The 19,757-nt window shown below is 51.0% G+C and overlaps 1 protein-coding gene across 11 annotated transcripts in view; it reads right to left on the bottom strand.

Moving 5' to 3' along the window:
• The window catches only part of ATP2B2 (ATPase plasma membrane Ca2+ transporting 2), a 374,078-nt gene that overhangs the window by 25,072 nt on the left and 329,249 nt on the right, over positions 1-19,757 (bottom strand). For all 11 annotated transcript variants that reach the window (XM_036079860.2, XM_036079863.2, XM_036079864.2 and 8 more), the window contains 2 exons: positions 9,020-9,261; positions 7,649-7,883 (listed from right to left, as the gene is read on the bottom strand). In XM_036079860.2, the coding sequence (XP_035935753.1) occupies positions 7,649-7,883; positions 9,020-9,261 (477 nt within the window). The remainder of the gene's footprint in view (positions 1-7,648; positions 7,884-9,019; positions 9,262-19,757) is intronic.

The following is a 19,757-nucleotide window of genomic DNA, read 5'->3' as shown; positions in this document are numbered from 1 at the left end:
TTTACAGAATGTGACACTGCCTTAGAATAAATACAAATGATTATACTTCATGCAAAATAGGACATTGCCACGAGAGAGTAAGGACTGCCTCCTGCCCTCCCTGACTGTAATGACAGACTGATGTCTGGGCCAATCAGGCCAGAGTAGACCCACAGTCAGAAGGGGGTAAGCACCAGCCCCCCTCCCTGCTCCAATGCAGAGCTGTGGATTTATTTGCCCAGCAATTAGGATGCAGAAACCAGCCTGGAGCTGCTGCAGGCCTTTACACACAACCCAGATCAACTGAACAAGGGATTCTGACCCATGGGCAGTGACCAATGATAAAATAATAAGGTATTATTTGCTATTTGCTGCAAAACGTCTTTGAGTTGAAGAGGACATATGAAGGGCAGAAAATCTAGTTGTACCAGAAGACCAAAGCACTTTAGAATCTCAGGCTTGGAAAGGTGGAGTCTGACTCCCACTCCTCTTGCATATCATAGTGCCTGGGGAGCTCACCCCCATTCCCACTCTGCCAAGCCACTGCTGAGAGGGTCTGCAGACTGTTATGGGCTGAACTGTGGCCACCCCCCCCCAAATACATTTAAGTCTTAACCCCCAGTGCCTGTGAATGTGACCTTACTGGGAGATAGGGTGTTTATAGAGGTAATCAAGTTGAGGTCGGTAGGGTGGCCCTCGGGCAATGTGACTGGGGTTTTTATGAAGAGGGGAAATTTGGACCCAGACACGCACTCAGGGAGAATGTCATGTGAAGATGAAGGCAGAGATTGTGTGTTGCTGCCACAAGTCAAGGAACGCTGAAGATTCCCAGCAAACCCCCTTGACCTTGGGGGGGTGTGGGCGCTGGGGGTGGGGAGAAGATCTGAAGCAGATTCTCCCTCACAGCCCTCAGAAGAAACCAACCCTGCCAACACCGTGATCTTGGACTTCCGGCCTCCAGAACTGTGAGGCAGTCCAGTTCGTTGTTGGAGGCCCCCAATCTGTGCTACTTTGTTATGGAGGCCCCAGCAAACTCATATAAGAATTAGAACATTGGTTCAAAACCTGACTGTGGACAGCTCCTGCCCACTGGTCCCCTTCCTGCCCTTAGGAATTTTAAAAACAAGGATTGATCTTGAAAATCTTTAGCCTCTGTCCTCCCCCATCCACAGCACCTGCTGTTCCTTCAGCACAGAGCACCACGTTCCAAGCTGGGGTCACTGCCTAGCCCCTCCCCAGTCTCCCTGCCTCTGGCCTTGTCCCTCTTCCATCGTTCTCCTACCTGACCACCAGCGACCTGCCTAAAGTTCCGCCTGGGTGTCACTCTCCTTCAGGGGCTCCCCCTTGCTGCTTGTAGAGAAAATCAAGACTCCCGAGCATGGTCATCTTGTGGCGGAGCAAGGAACAAATGCCGTGAAGAGGCCAAGGTCAGGAGGCCCCTCCAGCTCCCAGAATGGTATTAGAGACCAGCTCTGTGGTGACAGGTAGGATCTCCTCGTCCCCAGGGCTGGAGCAGGGTAAACTGACCACAGGTCTCCTCTGGGTGCATTTCCAGGGCCCAGGGACGAGGCTTCTGGTGCCCCCTCAGGGCTTGGGGGCCACGTGAGCAAGGCCTCTGCCTCGTGCCACAGCGGCGGCTCACCCAGGCGAACGTGACCTCTTTGTACAGAGCCAGAGGGAGTGGGGATGTGGAACGTCCAACATCCTGCTTACATAATTTATTGATGTCCTCCCCATGGCTGTAACCGGGACGGCAGCCCCCTGCTGTCTCCTGTTCCAGGGGAAAGGAAAGAACCACTGCTCTTTAGGGGACATACACCTTATCTGGCTCCTGCCTTCAAAGGAATAATTCAGGTTATGTTTGATTCAAAGACGCTTGGGGTCTTGGAGTTGGAAGGGGCTTCAGGTCATGACTCTCTGACTTTCTGCTCGTTGCCCAGATCTCCGGCTAGGCATCCCACGGATGGCCAGCCAGCCTCTGCTTGCAGGCTTCTGATGACGGGGTGCTCACCCACTCCAAGGCTGACCATTCCACAGTGGAACAAGTCTATCATACCCTTTCACATAATCATTCTTCTTTCAGATGAGAGCAGGTGGTCTGGGTCTGACTTGTACTCTTGTAGGAGGCAGGGGCTTTGGTAAAGATCTCTGTACAAAGGGCTCTGGGAGCACAGAGGAAGGTGCCATTCCTTCAGAAGGAAGTAGATGGAGAGGAGAAATCTGGGAAAGCTTCCTGGAGAAGGGGATGTTTGAGCGGCTTCTGTTCATCCAACACTAACTGAGGCTCTGGCGCCTGGCGCTGTGCCCAGGCTGGAGCTATGCAGATGACCACTTCACTGTGGCCCGGGCCACAGAAAAGTGTCCCTTGAGATGCACTGGCAGAGAATCTGGGAAGGGTGCTGTAGAAAGAGCATGACAGGTGATCTGGAGGGGCTGAGGCTGAGGAAGATGTGAGGCAGGAGCCAGTGGCCATGAAGCTGGAGAAGGGCCTGCGGTCAGAAGGTGCTGGAATCAGGGGCTTGGTACCAGGCCTGGGGGCCATGGTAAGTTCTGAACTGGGGACGAGGTGTCTGGTACCGTGTTTTAGAAAGACTTAACGCTTTCAAGGCTGTCTCAGGGAGCTGAAATCTGCCTGCTTGGAATTCCCACCCTCTGGGGTTCCCCAAAACAAGCTGGCTTGGGGAGAAAAAGGAGGCAGCTAATTTTTCTGGCCCCCACACTTTCCTCTGTGTGGTGGAGGCTTCTCTGCCCTTGGGGGAGAGGGCTCAGGGGCCAAAAGGCTGGGTTGGGCTTTGCCCTGGGGATCCACCTGAGTGTTGGCTTCCTCACCTATAAAGTGGGGATGATAGTCTGCACCCCTCAGCGAGGCTGGGCGATGCTGTGATGGGGGCAAAGGGCACCAAGCATGGGAACAATAGATGCTGGTGGTGGGGGGTAGGGTGCCTGGCAATGCACCTGACCATGGTCTTCTGTGCTTGTTCTTTCTGCTCCAGGAGATGGGGAGAGATGTTGAGGGTATGGAGGCAGATGCAGTGGGGGGTGGGGCACAGCTGGTGTCTGGGGACCGGGGAGAGGCAGCCATTTGTTTGGGGTGGTGGGATGGTGTGGGCATGCCACCACGATTCCTGAGTCAGGTACCTTAGAGGCCTGTGACCTACCTGTGGGGGGATTCCAGATGGACCTGGACACACCCGAGAGCCTCCTCGGCCACCTTTCTGGGCAGTGGGCCCTGTAACTGGACGTCTTTGTTGTACTTCAGTCTGGCTTTACGCTCACATGTGCTATGGGTCTGCTTACTCATCCCCTTTCACTGGACATTTCATTAGGCTGTGGGCTCCAGAAGGCAGAGACCGCCGACTGCTCAGGACCCATCCAGGGGCCAGGCACAGGGCACATGGGTCATCATGAAACATCTCTCTGCTTAAGCCCCTCAAAGCCTGGTGAATGGATTTGGATGGGGACATGCCAACCCTTCACAATTTAGCTCCAGGCTCCCCTCCTACCCATTTCTCTCATAAATCCAACGGGGGTATTCACTAGACTCTCACCCATCTGCGTTTGCCTGCGCTGTTCCCTCCGCCTAGAACACCCTCTCTCCTGTAATCTGGGAGTCTCTCCCTCTTTCAGGTGAAATGCCCTCTACTCATAAAGCCATTCTGGACTCCTCCAACCCAATGGGGTGCTTCCTTAAACTGCACTCTGCATTTCCTTGTATTGCTCACTCGTTCATTCGTTTGACAAACATCTAGCTGCTCTGGGCACTGAGGATCCAGAGATGATTAAGACAAGCCACAGAAGCACCGATCTGGTTGAAATATACTTTCCACATAGACAAAATAGCTGTAAAATTAAAAAAAAAATTCCTTCTTTTGCTAAAATTATCCAAGAGTTTTCTCACGGAGGAAAAACAGCCAGAAAATGGGCGCTTCCTGTTTTCATTAAATGAAGGCTTTTAAACATCTGTTGTTGCTGGTGACACCCATTCTCTGTGACTGCAAGGGCTCTAAATACCCCCGGATAACCTGGCAAATCCCAGACTGCTGCTCTTCTCATGGCTTTATCCGCAGTGGCTTCAGTCAGTGTCGGAAAATGTACCCGAGGCAGCGTCTTATATGTGTCTGGGGGATGATCGGCAAGCCTGTTTTGATCCGTTCCGTCTTCTGTCTTCTCATGGGAGGAAGACAACGTGATTTGTCCCCTTGACAGATGAGAAAACTGAGGGAGGTAGTTTGTGTTCCAGTGGCAGTTGCAGAAGGAATCTGAAAATGTTTGTAGTACCCTAGAGGTGGCCCAGGCTGAGGCTTCTGCTCCGGCCAGCCTCAGGGTTGCCTGGGAGAGCCTGCCCCAAACTGTAGGCATAGACACTCCCCTAAGGTCACCCAAGAAGCTGGTGACGGTGGCTGCCTGTGAGGCGGGAACCAGGGGCCTGGGGGTGGCATGGGAGGTTACTTCATCTTGTCTGTGCTATTGAACCACTGGAATTTGGCTCCGTGTGTGTAAATCCCCCAGCCTAAAACCCAAATAAATCAAAAGCCATCCCCACCCTACTTGGAAATCCTGAATCAACAGGTCAGAGCTTTTATACTTCCAAGCAGTGTCACCAGCAACCCTGCTGGTGTCCCTCACTTGGGAATGTCCAACTCTTCATTGTTTGGATGGGGAAATGGAGACCCAGGGAAGAGATGCACCTGAAGGCTTTCTGTGAGGGAGTGTTAGGAGTGGGATTAGAACCCGTGTCCCTTGACCCTGCTTTGTCACCCTAGTAAGTCCCTGCTCCCCAACACAGCTTACAACATCGAAATATACATCCTGGGGGAAAGCCCAGGGGAGAGAGGAGGTCACCATCAAGGATGCACTCACTTGACAGAAGCAAAGAAAGTTGTCAGGGAAAGCCTTCCCGTCAGCCAGCTCAGAATGTTGGAGCTTGGCAGGGACCTGAGGGGCATCTGGGCCAACCTCCCATTTTACAGATCAGAAGACCAAGGCACAGAGAGGGCAAGTGGCTTGTGAGTGACAGAGTTGGGGCTTGGATCCAGGCCCCCTTTCTCCAATGTAGGGCCCTGCAGGATGAAAGTGCTCCCAGCCCTGCTGGGAGTCTTTGCCTGAAGTCTGTGCCTGAAGCCAGCTTCTCTGGATAATCATGCTGTTAGCGGAACATGCCAGGGACCCAGCTAAGGCCTTCTCAGGCCCTGTCCTCCCTCTCCTCACACTCCTGACTTAGAACCACTTGCCCTTTCATTTCTGTGGCACCCAGGAGCAGGGCCTGGGGCAGGAAGGTGGAAAACCTGTTCTAATCTGGATTTGCTCAGCCACTTACAGCGAGACTTGGGGAACATCACTGTCCCTGCTTGGCCTCAGTGTTTTCGCCTGCACACTGGGGCTGTGGGGAAGTGCTTGGTCTAGGTCAACAGTGCTCAACCCTGCAGTCGTGCCCCTTTAGTGGATTGTCAAATCAGTTTAGCGGGTGGTGACTAGCACTAAAAAAAAAGAAAGAGATAGAAGAAAATAGAAAATACTTACAAGTGCATCACATTACTTTGTGACATCCTTATTTTGGTTAAGTGTATGTGCTTATTGGGTCATGATATAAAATACATTTGTTATTAGCACAGGTCATGACCAAAAAAAGTATGTGTCTGATGCCGCTTCCCACCCCACCTCGGGGATGCTTCTGAGGCAGGGTGATAGGCTAGGAGCTCTGGGAATGAGCCGCAGGCTGGCCTCATCTGCTATGTGGAGACTGTAAGGAGATAAACTGTCATGGGAAGCCTGAACCCATTAGCGGCTGGTAATGAGAGGGCATCCCATGGGGAGGCTGATAAATGGCCTGTCCGTCCAGGGAGAGACACAGTCTGCGGGAAAACCCATATGGCTCCAGGGCCAAGCACCCGGGGACAAATTGCCTTGGCTGCTCTAGGCTCTGGGTGGGAGTGAGGAGGCCTGTGGGGGCCTCTAGGGGGTGTGAGAGACGAGTACCAGGCATAGTACTGGAAGATTGGTGTTCAAGTCCCATTCATTCTCATTCATTCATTCCACACTTAAATGAGCACCTTTCACAGCCCAGGCTCTGTGTTAGGGGTTGTTACCCGTCACTGGATCCAGAGTTATGAATCTACTGGGGAGGGGCACAGAGGAAGGGGAGCCACATTTACAGGCCATCTACCTCCTGCCTGACACTGCCTGTTCCTTGTATGTGCATGATCTGTCATGCACATGATACCTCATAGTATCCTGGGGTGTGTGTGAGTGCAGAATACTATTATTATCCCCAGTCTACGGATGAGGAAACAGAGGCTCAGAAGGTTATATAACTGGCCCAAGGTCACACAGCCAGTAATGCTGGGACTCAGGATCCCAGGTCTGTCTGATGCCTGAGCTCACACTCCTGACGATGCTTCTCCTTGCTGCCGAAACATGAAAGTCCATGTCTGTGACATTCTAGTCTCACTTGGTCTTTGGAACACAGACTCTTAGAATATCAGGGCTGGGAATTTGGAAAACACCTTGTCTACCCCTTTTCACTGGAAAAAAGGGGAAATGGAGGCTCCATAAGGAGCAGGGAACAGCAAGCGGCCCCTAGGGAATGGTGTCAGGGCAGGTGGGGAACAATGAAGTTGCCTCCGGTGGAGGAAGGTGGCCCTGAGAGGCCCCATCACCGAATTCCACGGCTGGGGCCAACGTGGGCCCAGTCCCTGCCGGCCTGGGAATCAGCCCTGGGCCCAGCAGCTGGGTTAGTCCTCCGATGACGTGGAGGCCGGCCTCTCCTGGGCTCTGCCCTCTGGGGCTCCCCAGGGTGAGGACTCACTCTGCCTGCCCACAGCAATGTTTTGGAGATTCGAGGCAGCCCTCTCTTCTTCCTACAGCCTCTTCAGCCTGGGCAATCTGACTGAGCACCCATGTCCATCCTCCCCCAACCCTGCCAATGCCCAGCACTGAATTCTGCCTTTCTGCCGGGTGTAGATGCAGCTAAAGGAGACTGAAGACCTGTGTGAGCTGAGCACTCCATTAGGTGCATTTACTACATCACCTTCCTTGGTCCTTCCGGAGAGGGGTGCTGTCATCCCTCTTCTCTTCTGCCTGAGAGTCTGACCTTTGGCTAACTTTCTAGCTCTGCGCCCCTGGAGACCTAACAAAGCGAGACTATAGGCTGCGTCACTGTGCAAGCCTGCTAGGTTGGGAAACTGGATCTGAATGGACAGATCTCTACCTGCTGATGTGACATCACACTGGGGGTTTTCCTGAATACCGGTGACCTTAGTTTCTGGGTCTCTCCTTTACGGGGACCCTGGAACCCAGGCCTGTGGATGTGTTTGTTATAGGAGATCCTGGCTCCTATGGGGCAAGAGGCTTCTAAGGCAGGGCAGCCCCCATGCTTGTCCCTTGGGAACACGGGGAGGTTTCTGGATGGTTGGGCGGATGGCTCTAGGGCTGCTCCCGTGGCAAAGCAATGCCTGCTGTCAGGCTGCCCGATGTCCTGAGCAGACTGATGCCAAGCGTGGCCTATGCTGGTCTTACGAGTTTGAGCATTTAGGAGTAGGTAAAGAGAAAACCTTGTAGATGCTACAGGGAAACTGAGGCTCAGAGAGGCTCAGAGAGGTGAGGCACCTTAAGCTAGCTTGCCAGCAGGCCAGACTCCCAGCCTCTCCAAGCCTGCTGGTAGGGGGCTTACCTCGGGCCGCACCGGGTCCTCAATGCCCACCACACAGATGCAGGTTAGGTCATTGAGGATGTCATTCTCATTGTCCCAGTCGGGCTCGGGGCTGCTGGGGAAGTCGCGGTAGGCCACACAGATGGTTCGGAGCCCATCGCAGGCCATGGGCTCGATCACCTTCTTCACCATCTCGTCCCGGTCGCGGGGCCGGAAGACCCGGGGCTCCCCTGCCCCATTGAGGATTTTGCAGCACCTGGGGGCGGATGGGAGGGAGATGGGTAAGGTCCAGCCAAGGGCCCAAGGATCCTCCCTCTGACCAGCTCGCGCTCACCTCCCCCTCCCCAGTGATGCCCATCTGGCTGTGGTTGGTCATCCAGTGTCTGTCCAGTTCATCTCCCATAATGCTTCAGGGCTGGTCCAGGCCCCTGGGCCCCAGGCAGGGATGAAATCAGGACCAGCCAAAAAGAAATCAGGCAGCCTTCTTGCAATATCTGCCCCAGTCCATTCAGCAAGAGCACATCTAGTTTGATCTGTCTTATATTCACAAGATTTCATCTGAAAAAATAGTTCCACAGCTAAAATGGTTTTCAAAGGGCATGAAACCTAGACTAGTGGTTCTGGACCTTGCTTGCACATTAGAATGGCTTGGGGGGAACACCGAATAAATAAATACCCATGTGTGAGCCCTACCCCAAAGGTTCCAATTTATTTCTATTATTTTTTTAGAGGGGGGGAGGGGCAGACGGAGAGAGAGCCTCTCTCTTCAACAGGCTCCACGCCCAGTGCAGAGCCCAACACAGGGCTCGATCTTACCACCCTGAGATCATGACCTGAGCTGAAATCAAGAGTCGGATGCTTAAGTGTCCGAGCCACCCAGGTGCCCTGTATCAGTGGTTTTTTAAAAGCTCCCTGGGTGATTCCAATGTGTAGCCAGAGTTGAGAACCACTGGGCTAGACCAATCCCATCAAGGTATGAGTGGGGAAACTGAGGTCCAGAGACCGGGAGTGACTTGCTTAGATCTCCAGGCTTATCTCTGGCACCTGGAGCCAGAGTAGGCTGGCTAATAACGAACATCACTATGGTCAACCATCTCTGTGCTAAGGGAAGTGAAATAAGGGAGATTTAACAGTGACACTGGGTGGAACTTCCTGGTGATTCAGTGATGTAGGGAGGAGGAAGGGAGGGCTCTCTGTAGAAAGTTTTAAGAGGAAATAGTGGAGAAAGCACCTGGAGGTGGTCCTGCTGTGGGACGTTGGGCAGGGCCTCCCCTGCACTCTGGGTGCCAGATGACCCTCCAGCCCAGGCTGCAGGACAGCCTGCGCTGCACGACTTGGTGGTCCCCCGCTCCCCGCACCCCTCCTCCCCCCCACCTCCCACGCGCAGCTTACTTCTTGAGCACGATCTCGGAAGCGCCCTTGCTGTACATGCGGAAGCTCTCATCGGGCAGCTTGATGACTGTGCTCATGGACTTGCGCACGGAGTTGAAGGTGTACACCTTGTACAGTTTCTCCTCCGGCATCTGGCTGCGCACGGGCTCGTAGTCCTGCTTCAGGTCCAGCACGAAGCCCAGCAGGCCGCACTCCGTCTTGTTGCCCACTTGCCGAGGCAGGGCACCCTCCTTCTCTGGGGGCTGTGGGGAGAGAGGCCGGGGCGGCTCACCGGGGGTAGCCTCTGAGGCCCCGGGGCTGGGCTGTCCCCTTTCCCCACCACCTGCACCCTCAGCCCTCTCCATCCCAGACCCAATCCTGGCTCTGGATGAAAGGAGTTAAGCAAGATCAGCTTTTTAAAAACTATGAACTCTTTCAAACCTACAAGCTGGATAGAGAATAAGAAAAGAAACACTCATGTACTCTCCATTCAGCTTTGTAGAGCCTGAGCATTAGGCCCTATTTGCTTCAGATTTTTCTTCCTTGAGAAGGAAAACATGACAGATAAAGGTGAGTCCCCCTGTGTGTCCCTCCCTGTCTGCAGAATCCACCCTTGTCCCAGAAAGAACCTCTGTCTTAAAAGTGGCATGAATTATTACCCTATGTGTGTGTTTTTTAAATTTTTAACGATTTATTTATTATTTTTTTACTTTAGAGAGAGCGAGAGTGAGAGAACAGGGGTGGGGGCAGAGAGAGAGGGAGAGAAAGAATCTTAAGCGGGCTCCACGCCCAGTGAGGAGCCCATCGTGGGGCTCGATCTCAAGACCCTGAGATCATGACCTGAGCTGAAACCAAGAGTCGGACACTTAACCAACTGAGTTATCCAGGAGCCCCTACCCTGTGTGTGTTTTAAATTTTTATTTTGAGCTAGTTCTAGACTGACATGCAATAAGGAACAGTACAGAGAGATGGCACACACTTTCATCCAGGTTCCCCTAGTGCTCACCTGTGTGACTATAGTACCTCACAGCCAAGACACGGACACTGAAGCAATCGAACCCACCTTACTCAGATTTCACCAGTTTTATATGCACTCGTGTGTACGTGCTTAGTTCTACGCAATGCTTCGTGTGTGGATTCCTGTGACCACCACCGTGAAGATACACAGCAACAGTTCATGACAAGGATCCAATCCCTGTGCCACCCTTTTCAAAGCAGCAGTCACCTCCCTTCCCACTCCCTCCCTGGCCCTGGCCCCCATTAATCTGTTCTCTATCCTCATAATTTTGTCATTTCAAGCTTGTTATATACATGGAATCATACGGTATGTGAAACCTTTGAAGATTGTGTTCTTCTTACTTAGCATCATCTCCTCGAGGTCCAGGCAAGTTTTGTGTGTCAAGAGCTTGTCCCTTTTCCGTGCCAAGTAGTATTCCATGCTATGGATGCACTGTCCCTTGTGAGCTCAATTTAGGTTCAGCCAAATGAAACTGCTATTGTAAGTCAACATGCTCAATTACACGTAGCTTAACCTTGTCTGTATGCGTGTATGTGCAGTGCTGCTTTGCATGTTGAAAACTTCATGTAAGGGGACCGTACACATTCTTCGAAAACTTGTTTATTCATGTAACTACATTTTGAGAATCACTTGTGTTTATTCTAGCTAGTTTGTTCTTTTTCCCCCTGCTCTATCGATTCCATTCTATGACTAAACCACCATTTACTTTCCTCTTTTCCTTCTCTCCACTCACTGATTTAGCATACATTCTTCAGCACTGGCTAAGTGCTGGCCCTCTGCCAGGTGCGGGGCTGCATGAACACAAACCCCCACCCTGGGGGCTTGGCGAAATCATTGACCACCTCTCCCCCAGCAACTCTCACTTCGTCGTGTGGCTGCCTGAACATGACCAGTTTCATGCCTCTGTGCCTTTGCCCTGCTGTTCCTCTCCCCTTTCCTGCCAGGCAAACTCCTCCTTGCTTTTTTAAGGGCCAGCTCAAATATCTCCATGTTTTTTTTTTTTTTTTTAAAGATTTTATTTATTTATTTGACAGAGAGAGAGAGGGAACACAAGCAGGGGGAACAGCAGAGGAAGAGGGAGAAGCAGGCCTCCCGCAGAGCAAGGAGCCCGATGCGGGGCTCGATCCCAGGACCCCGGGATCATGACCTGAGCCGAAGGCAGACGCCCAACCGACTGAGCCACCCAGGCGCCCCTATCTCCGTGTTTTTGAAAATTGCTTCATGGGTCTGTCTCCCCCTGAGTAAAGGAGTTATTGTATTCTCTTCCTTGCTATGTTCTCAGGACCAGCACAGAGCCCAGCACACAGTAGGCACTTACTAATTGTTGGCTGGATGGTTCCATGCAGACCAGAGTGGTGGGGGAGGCACAGGTTAATAGGTAAGAACAAGAGGCCTCCATATGGGCAAATTGTGGGATTAGCCGGAGGCTGTGGGAGGTTCCTATAACTCAGGTCCCACCTGTACCCCCACACACGTGCATATACTCCTTGAATAAAATTACTTTTATGAAGCGTCTTGGGTGGAGGTGGCATTGGGGATGGTAAAAGCCACTGCAGATAAACCCAAACCCTAGAGAGATTTAGAAGAGGAATATCTACCTACAAACCTGCCTGTTCCATCCCCACCCCCCCGGCATTAGTGGCTTTTTGTGGGTCTCAGACCATCCTTGTCCAGGAACTCTGCATCCTCACCCTCAGCCCCCATCATGCTGCTCAAAAGGACTTCCTGGACAGGCAGAAAGTGGGGTCTGGAAGATGCTGGCACGGACCAACTGTGTGGGGGACAGGACAGCGACTGGACATGGCCCTGGCTCACTCCCCCTTCCACAGTTAGGGCTCAGGCCTAGGGAGCCGATCCCAGCGCTGTGGAGTCACTGGCATTGATAATTCATAGGAAGGACATAGCCTTAAGCCCATGTCCTCAGTTTCTCTGTCTATAAAATGGAGAGACTAGAACAGATGACCTCTAGCTGAGAGAAAAAACGACGCTTTTCAACCCTTTTCTTCAAGTGGATTGTGGTGAGGGATGGTGCAATGAAGCAGAGGTGTGGTGCCTCAGTGGCAGCTGAGGGCCCTGGGCAGGAACAAGGCTCAGGACACCCTCCCTGCTCCCACGCCATGCAGAACTATGTCTCTGGCACCAGGGGCCTTAGAAGGCTCCCCACTCCTGAGCTCTTTGGTGGGACTGGATTTGGAAGCAAAGGAAACTTTGGTACAGCTTCCCGTTTCTGATATTTGCGAAAATAAATTCGAAGCACTTTCCCTTTGTCTCTGTAGTATGGTGTAATGTTGTGATTTTAAAAATTATATATTTTATTTATTTACTTCTAATTTTTTAAAAAGATTTATTTATTTGAGAGAGAGAGAGCGTGCATGTGGGGGGAGGGGCAGAGGGAGTGGGAAAGGGAGACTCCTACGCAGACTCCCTGCTGAGCACTGAGTCGGATGTGGGGCTTCATCCCACGACCCCAAGATCATGACCTGAGCCGAAATCAAGAGTCGGACGCTCAACCGACTGAGCCACCTAGGCATCCCTCTTACTTTTAATTTTTTCTGTATTTTTATAATTAACCTTCTGGTGACTTCCAGAATTTTATGTCTTTTTCACAACAGTTTTTCTCCCCTCTCCACTAATGAAAGAAAATGACAACACAGAGGACTTAAATAAAAATGCCTAATTACTTATTAGCCCAAGAGAGCTGAACAGTTATGCCTTCAAAATACCCGGCATTTTATTACCCTCTGTGAAATATTTTAATTTTCCTCTAAAAGGATTTCAAACAATCCATGGTTGCAAATGGCAGAGCTGCCTCCTACGTAATTCAATTTGTTTCCATGAACTTGAGCTCTGAGATCGCCTACGTGTATTACTAAGAAGGAGGGGCCCACCCCTTTTCTCTTTTGATTTTTTTTTAGATCTTGACAAACCCAGAGGTTTTGCTATTGCTATAGACTTTCCGAGAGCCTTTTTATCTCTAGGTCTCCGATTCTGTAAGGGAGTTAAGACGTTGGTATTGTTTCAATTTTAACGGACAGGAAGCAGGCCCGGGAGGGGCGTGACTTGCTCGTGGTCACAGACCTGCAGAGGGGCAGGCCTGGGGCTGTCCCCAAGCCCCCTGGCTCCCAGTGCAGAGCTTCATCCAGCACATTTCCCTGTGTGGTACTGAGCCCTTTGGGAATGCTGGATGCAGCCACCAGGCATAATTTTGAGAGGACAACTCCTGTTCGTGTTTGGGGCGCTGGGGGGTGAATAGAGCCAAGAGCAAGGAATAATGACTAGAAGAGCTATAAGTTATAACACCTGCAAGAATGAGATGAAAAAAAGTGCAGCTAGGGGTGCCCGGGTGGCTCAGTCAGTTAAGCGTCCAACTCTTGATCTCAGCTCAGATCTTGCTCTCAGGGTCATGAGTTCAAGGCCCACATTGGGCTGCATGCTGGGTGGGCAGCCTACTTAAAAAAAAAAAGCACAACTAGCCTGTACCACCTTACACTCATTAGGATGGCTACTATAAAAAAGCCAAGCAGAAAATAAGTGTTGGTGAGGGTGTGAAGAAACGGCAGCCGTGCGCGCTGTTGGTGGGAAGGTGACGTTGTGCAGCCACCATGGAAAACAGGATGGTGGTTCCTCAACAGATTAAACATGGAATTACCATATAGTAACGCATTCCACTTCTGGGTATATACCCAAAAGAATTGGAAGCAGGAACTTAAAAAGATATTTGTATATCCATGTTCATGGCAGCATTACTCGCAAAAGCTAAGAGGTAAGGGCAATCCACGTGTCCATCGGCAAATGAATGGATAAATAAAGTGCGGTCTACACATACAAGGGAGTATGATCCAGCCTTAAAACGGAAGGAAATTCTAACACATGTGACAACATGGATAAAACTGAGAGCATTATAAGTGAAATGAGCCAGTCACAAAAGGACAGACACTGTATAATTCCACCTGTATTATGTACCTAGAGGAGTCAGATTCATAGAAAAAGAAAGTAGAATGGTGGACACCAGGGGCTGGTTGTAGGGGGAATGGAGAGCTCATGTTTGATGGGACAGAGTTTCAGTTTGGAAAGATGGAAAGTTCTGGGATGGATGGTGGGGATGGTCGCACAACGTGAATGTACTTAATGCCACTTGAAAACAGTTCAGATGATTCATTTGATGTTACAGGTATTTCACCACTAAAAAACCTCCAAAAAGTCTCCCCAAACAACCCAGCCACCGTAGCATGGTAAACTGCAGCACCTGCCATATGATGATGCTTCTAGCAGTGCACAGAAAACAACCTTCTGCTGAGTGGCCGTCTCCGGTGGCCTAGCCCGCTGCTCCTCACCCCTCAAGGGCAGGCACGGGCGGGGGGCCTCCCCAGTGCCCAGATGAACCACCAGCCAGCTCAACAGCAGCGGCGGCAGCCATGTTTGAATGTCAACTCTGCCCCATCCTTTACTGGGCTTGTCACACATATGGTCTGGTTGTACCCCCACAGCTCCCTGGGAGGCCAGCGATGAGTATTCCCACTTCACAGCTGTGTACAGGGAGGCCCCGAGAGGCGAGGTCACACTGTTAGTCAGCGGCCCAGCTAGGATTTGACCCCAGTGTTCTCGGCTCTGAGCCCATAGCACGTGCTCTCCCCATAGCTCTGCCTGTCTCCACTAGCACTGGAGATCTCTGGTTAACTAGGGAACTGGTTGATGATCAATTTAGAGTCCAAGGGGGTGGGGGGATGTGTCTGTTTTGCTTATCTTTGTCTCCCACTATGGGGTAACCAATGAATGTCTGTGGAATGAATAAATGAATAATTCTGTGCTTGTATGTGTAGGGCGCTGCCCATGGGAGGCCAGATGAGGCAGAACTTTGGCCTCCAGAATTCTCATCTAAAGGCCTGCCTCCCCAGGAGCTTCTCAGCGCTAGGTCTCCTGAGCAGCATGAGGTAGCAGAGCCATGGGAGCTTCCCCAGAGGCGGGGAAGGCAGCTCAGTGTGAGTGTCCAGGACAACAGACAGGACAGGCTGAGACCCCCTGGGGAGACACACTCCTGGAAAGCGGACTCCTTGGGACCTCCCCAGGCTCAGCAGTGCAGAATGTGTCTGTGTGTGTTTGTGCAGTTGTGTGTGTGTTGTGTGTGTGCGTGGTGTGTCCAATTTCATATGGTGTGTGGTGTGTATGTTTGTGTTTGGTGTGTGAGTGCAGTGTATGTATGTGGTGTGTGTAATTTTATGTGTGGTGTGTGTGCAGTTGAATGTATGTGGTGTATGTGTGAGTGTAGCTGTGTGTGTGTGTGGTGTGTGCAGTTGTATGTGTGTGGTGTGTGTATGTGTGTGCACACATGCAGTTGTATGTGTGTGTGGTGTGTGTTTGTGTATGGTGTGTGAATGCAGTTCTATGGTATGTGTATGCACTTGTATGTGTGTGCTGTGTGTGTGTGTGTATGTCATGGTGTGTGTGTGGTGTGTACCGTGTATGTGTGTGGTGTGCATGGTGTGGTATGTGTGTATGTGTGGTGTGTGTGTGCATGCACACGTGCAGGGTGTGATGTAGGGATTAACAGGTCTGTTGAAAATCCAAATTCCCCATTTGGGACTATTTGCTTTAAACTCTTCTCCCAGAGACGGTGTTTGCAAAAACAAAACAAACAAAAACAACTAAAACAGTTGTTGAATTCAACACACAGGCCCCTGCCATTTCACATACCAGAACCACAGCCCACCTCACTTCCCCGTCTTAGCACCCTGTAAAGTCACCTCCAGAGTCTTCGGCACAGTTTGGCATCCCTGGCTTGGCCAGACCCTACTCTCAGAGTGTGGCTTGACTTGGGGACTTAGAGGCTCATTGGAATATTCAATGGAGTCCTGGGTTTGGAGCCAGGAGATCTGAGTTCAAGGTTGGCTCTCTGCTTCCTGGAGTCCCTCTCCAAATACCCAAGTTCTAAGACATGGGAAATACAATTAAGCAGCTCCTTCCTGCCTTTGAGGGTTACTGGGGCTCGCTGGGGTAAGGCGGCATCATGGCCACCTCAGCTTAGGAATGGGGTATGCTGAGGACCTGGAGTTTCTAATTGGGTCAAGTGTGGCTGATTTATTCAGGAAGACCATCCTGCCAGGAAACCCCTTTTTGCTCTTTCTTCCTGAACCACTTCAGATTTGACCCCAGTGACCTTTGGAGGCTCCAGGGAGATTTGTTTTTCTCTAGACAGTTTATGTGTTCAGAAATACGCCACAAACTTCCAACAATTCCACTCCACAAGTCCCCATCCTCGGCTTAATAATTCAAACGTTAACTGCAGTGTCAACCTACTTTGAAAGAGGTCTCATAAAATACAAAATTAAGGTCTGCTTGGGTGGTTTTACACTCAGAACATACACGGTTGGAAAAGGAGAATGTTTTCCCAAGAAAGCACAAGGCCTCACAAGTGAGGAAGGAAGTATTTCCATCTTAAAGCACAGCTGTGGTTCTGAGAAGCAGCAGCGTGATGGGAAGAAGCCAGCCGAAGTCCTGATGTTCAAAGGGTCGGAGATAACAAAAGAAATCTGAGGGTGTGCCGTGATTTCTGAGGCAGGGGAGCAATTTCTGACTCAAGGATGATTCACATAGCTTCTCTCAGAGGGCAAGTTTAGTTCCTAATGATTCAAAATAAGATGGGAAAGGGGCGCCTGGGTGGCTCAGTTGGTTAAGCGACTGCCTTCGGCTCAGGTCATGATCCTGGAGTCCTGGGATCGAGTCCCGCATCGGGCTCCCTGCTCGGCAGGGAGTCTGCTTCTCCCTCTGACCCTCCCCCCTCTCATGTGCTGTCTCTCTCATTCTCTCTCTCTCAAACAAAATAAGATGGGAAAGAAGAAAGCTTTGCCATCCTCAGGAGGGATGGGGCATGGGGTTGAGGCTGGCCCTCTGGAGGCCCTCCTGGGCCACTTTTCCTGGCCTCCCTGCCAGCAGCCTCGGCCTCACACCACTCTCCACCCCTGCCTGGGGTGCTTTTTCTGAGCACCATGAGCAGAATCCTTTTAAGGGCTCATTGGATGCCACCTAGCTGTCCCTCCACACACCCAGTCTTGACTCTTGTCATTCCAGCCCCAGAGAAATACTCAGGCCACAGATCATCCGTATAAGCCACACATCTTCAGGTCTCCGGGCCTTGGCAGCACTGTGCCCCTGCCTGGAATGCCCTTGCCCACTTGGTAAACTCCTCTAGAATTCTCTGAGTCCAAATCTGCCACTTGGTGGTCAGGAACAATCCTGCTTATCCAAGCTTACTTGATGTTTCTGCGGCTCAGTGTTTTTAGCTGCAAGATGGGAATGGTCATAATTGCCTTGATTCCCTGGAAGGGATGTGGAGGGTCACGCAAGACAGTGACTGGCAAAATAAACTACAGAGAATAAGGCTCAGGAATAGTAAAAGAAGTTACAAGAGTAATAGCTACCATGGCCTGAGCGCTTGCTACACGTCAGGCACCACGCTGGGACATATGTATTTTCTCATCTGACCTTCACAGTAGCCCTGAAGCTGCCTCCAGGCAAAGGTGCATCTTTATGAGTTGGGCAGGAAGGGGTGGTAGCTGCATGGCTCTGGGTTGGATGGACCTGGGTTCTAATCCTGGCTCAGCCTCTTGTCTGCTCTGGAACTCCGAGAGTGGTTTTTCACTTCTCCCAGCTTCGGGGTCTGATCTATGAATTAGAGATGTGATATCACTTACTTCATGGGGTCGTTGTACAAGGGGTGCATGGGGGTAAGCACTTAGCATCGAGCCTGGCTAAGGGAATGTTAGCAATTAGGGTTAATTATATAGTCACTTTACAGATTTGCAGACTGGGAAACGGAAGCTCAAAGGGGTTAAGTAACTTGCTCAGGGTCACACAGCTGGTTAAGTGCTGGAGATGAGGTTTGAACCTCGGTTTGTTGGACTTCAGAGCCAAACCTCACTGCTTCTTGGACTGGGTGTCAGGACATCTGGATTCCAGCTTCAGTAGCCCACGGGGTGACCTGAGACAAGTCCCTTCCTATTTCCAGGCCTCAGAGTAAAGTGAGGGGGCTGGACCAGGGAGTCTCTAAGACCTGTGAATCCATGTAGATGACATCCACACAAACTACCCTTGCAAATACTCAAGTAGGTTGGTGTTTTGTTTTGTTTTGTCTTTTAAGAATGAAAGGTGCTATCTAACTGGGAGGTCTCTGGATCAATGTAGACTAGAGAGCTGGGGGTAACGGCAGAAGAGATCAGCTCAATATGCTGGAAGAACCGACAGAGCACTGGTATTGGCCATGGGACAAAGATGGGGCCAACTCCTACCTCATGCTGCCACAAGAATAGGAAAGTAGAACATAGGGACAGTCCTGTCCTGAGCACCTTATTAATTCATATTCACCCATCCACTGCCCATATATTCATCCACTCATCCATTCAACCATCCACCCATCCATCCATCTACCCATCCATCACTCACCCATCCATCCGTCTCCCTACCTACTCCTCATCTCATTGATTATATATCTATGCATCTGTTCACCAATTAATTCACTTACCTCACCCACCCAACCAGTACTTCCCAAGAGCTATGCCTGGGGGAACAGAGATGACTCAAATGTGTTTCTCCCTCTCAAAGAGCCCACACTGTCTATGTCAGACAATAAGAAGACATGGGAGAGTCAGTGATCTCACGGAGGAGGAAATACAGCCCTGTCCAAGGTCTGATTTTCCTAGGCCAGACTCATTTCCTGATCAAAGCTGATGGACAGGGCTTGTGGGGAGGACACTGCCTGCATTTACCCGCCTTGTGTGCTTTAGGAAGTCCTATAGTCTAGATTTCCTAGCCTGGTTTGGAGGGTGGCTGGACTTCTACTCTGGACTAAGCAGCCCCTGACTCTTCTCAGGAGTCCTCTGGGCCTGGAAGGATAGTCCCTCAGAGACCCTTTGCCCTATATGGCTGGCAGGCCCTGGCTGTGAATCTGACTCTCTGGACCCCAGGCCTTCCTTCCTGAGGCCACCTTATGCTAAAGATGCTGTAGGACTGGTTTCAGTGACCAAGAGCCGGGTCTGGACACCCTATTCAACAGCTGGCTTTGGAGTATCTATAAGTTGGCTTTGCCACTAGTTGGCTGTGTGGCTTTGGGTAAGACCCTTTTCCTCAATAGCCCTCATGCTTCTGCGATTTATTGTGAGCCTCTGCATTGCTACAGATGGAATCCCCTTACAAAGGGTGATTTTATTGCTGAATAATGACAACACTAGCCATACACGGCGCTGAATATGAGCCAGGCATTTTTTCACTTACTAACTCATTTCATCCTCACAATAATCCTATCATTTTCCCCAGGAAACTCAGGCACAGAGAGGTTAAGTAACTTGTTTGAATTCATATAACTAGAGAAGGATTTGAACCCAGGCTGCCTGGCTCCAAAGGGTGATCTTTAACAACTACCTTGTCATACCAGGGGACTCTGCTATCCCTTCTGTACCGATGACCATCAGCCCTCAGCAAGGAGAGCCATGTGGCCAGGGGGCTTTCAGGAAAGACCCAGAAAGAAGAGGCACAGGAGTCCTGGGATGCTAGGGTTCAAGGCACATCAGAGGACACTGGCGCCCGAGAGGTAAGTGTCTTAGCCTGATTACAAACCAAGGATCCCAATTCCTGGGTCCCTGACCTCTCTCCAGTCTCAGCGGCTACACCTCCCTAGGCAGACTGACTGACCCCTGTCCTTCAAGCCACGTGGAACCAACCAACAACTGGAAATGAGATTTTAGCTTTGCC

Source organism: Halichoerus grypus, chromosome 1 (genome assembly GCF_964656455.1).
Source record: "Halichoerus grypus chromosome 1, mHalGry1.hap1.1, whole genome shotgun sequence".
Lineage (NCBI taxonomy): Eukaryota > Metazoa > Chordata > Mammalia > Carnivora > Phocidae > Halichoerus > Halichoerus grypus.
The sequence above is the reverse complement of the archived record's forward strand: the minus strand, read 5'-3'. Positions and strand labels throughout refer to the sequence as shown.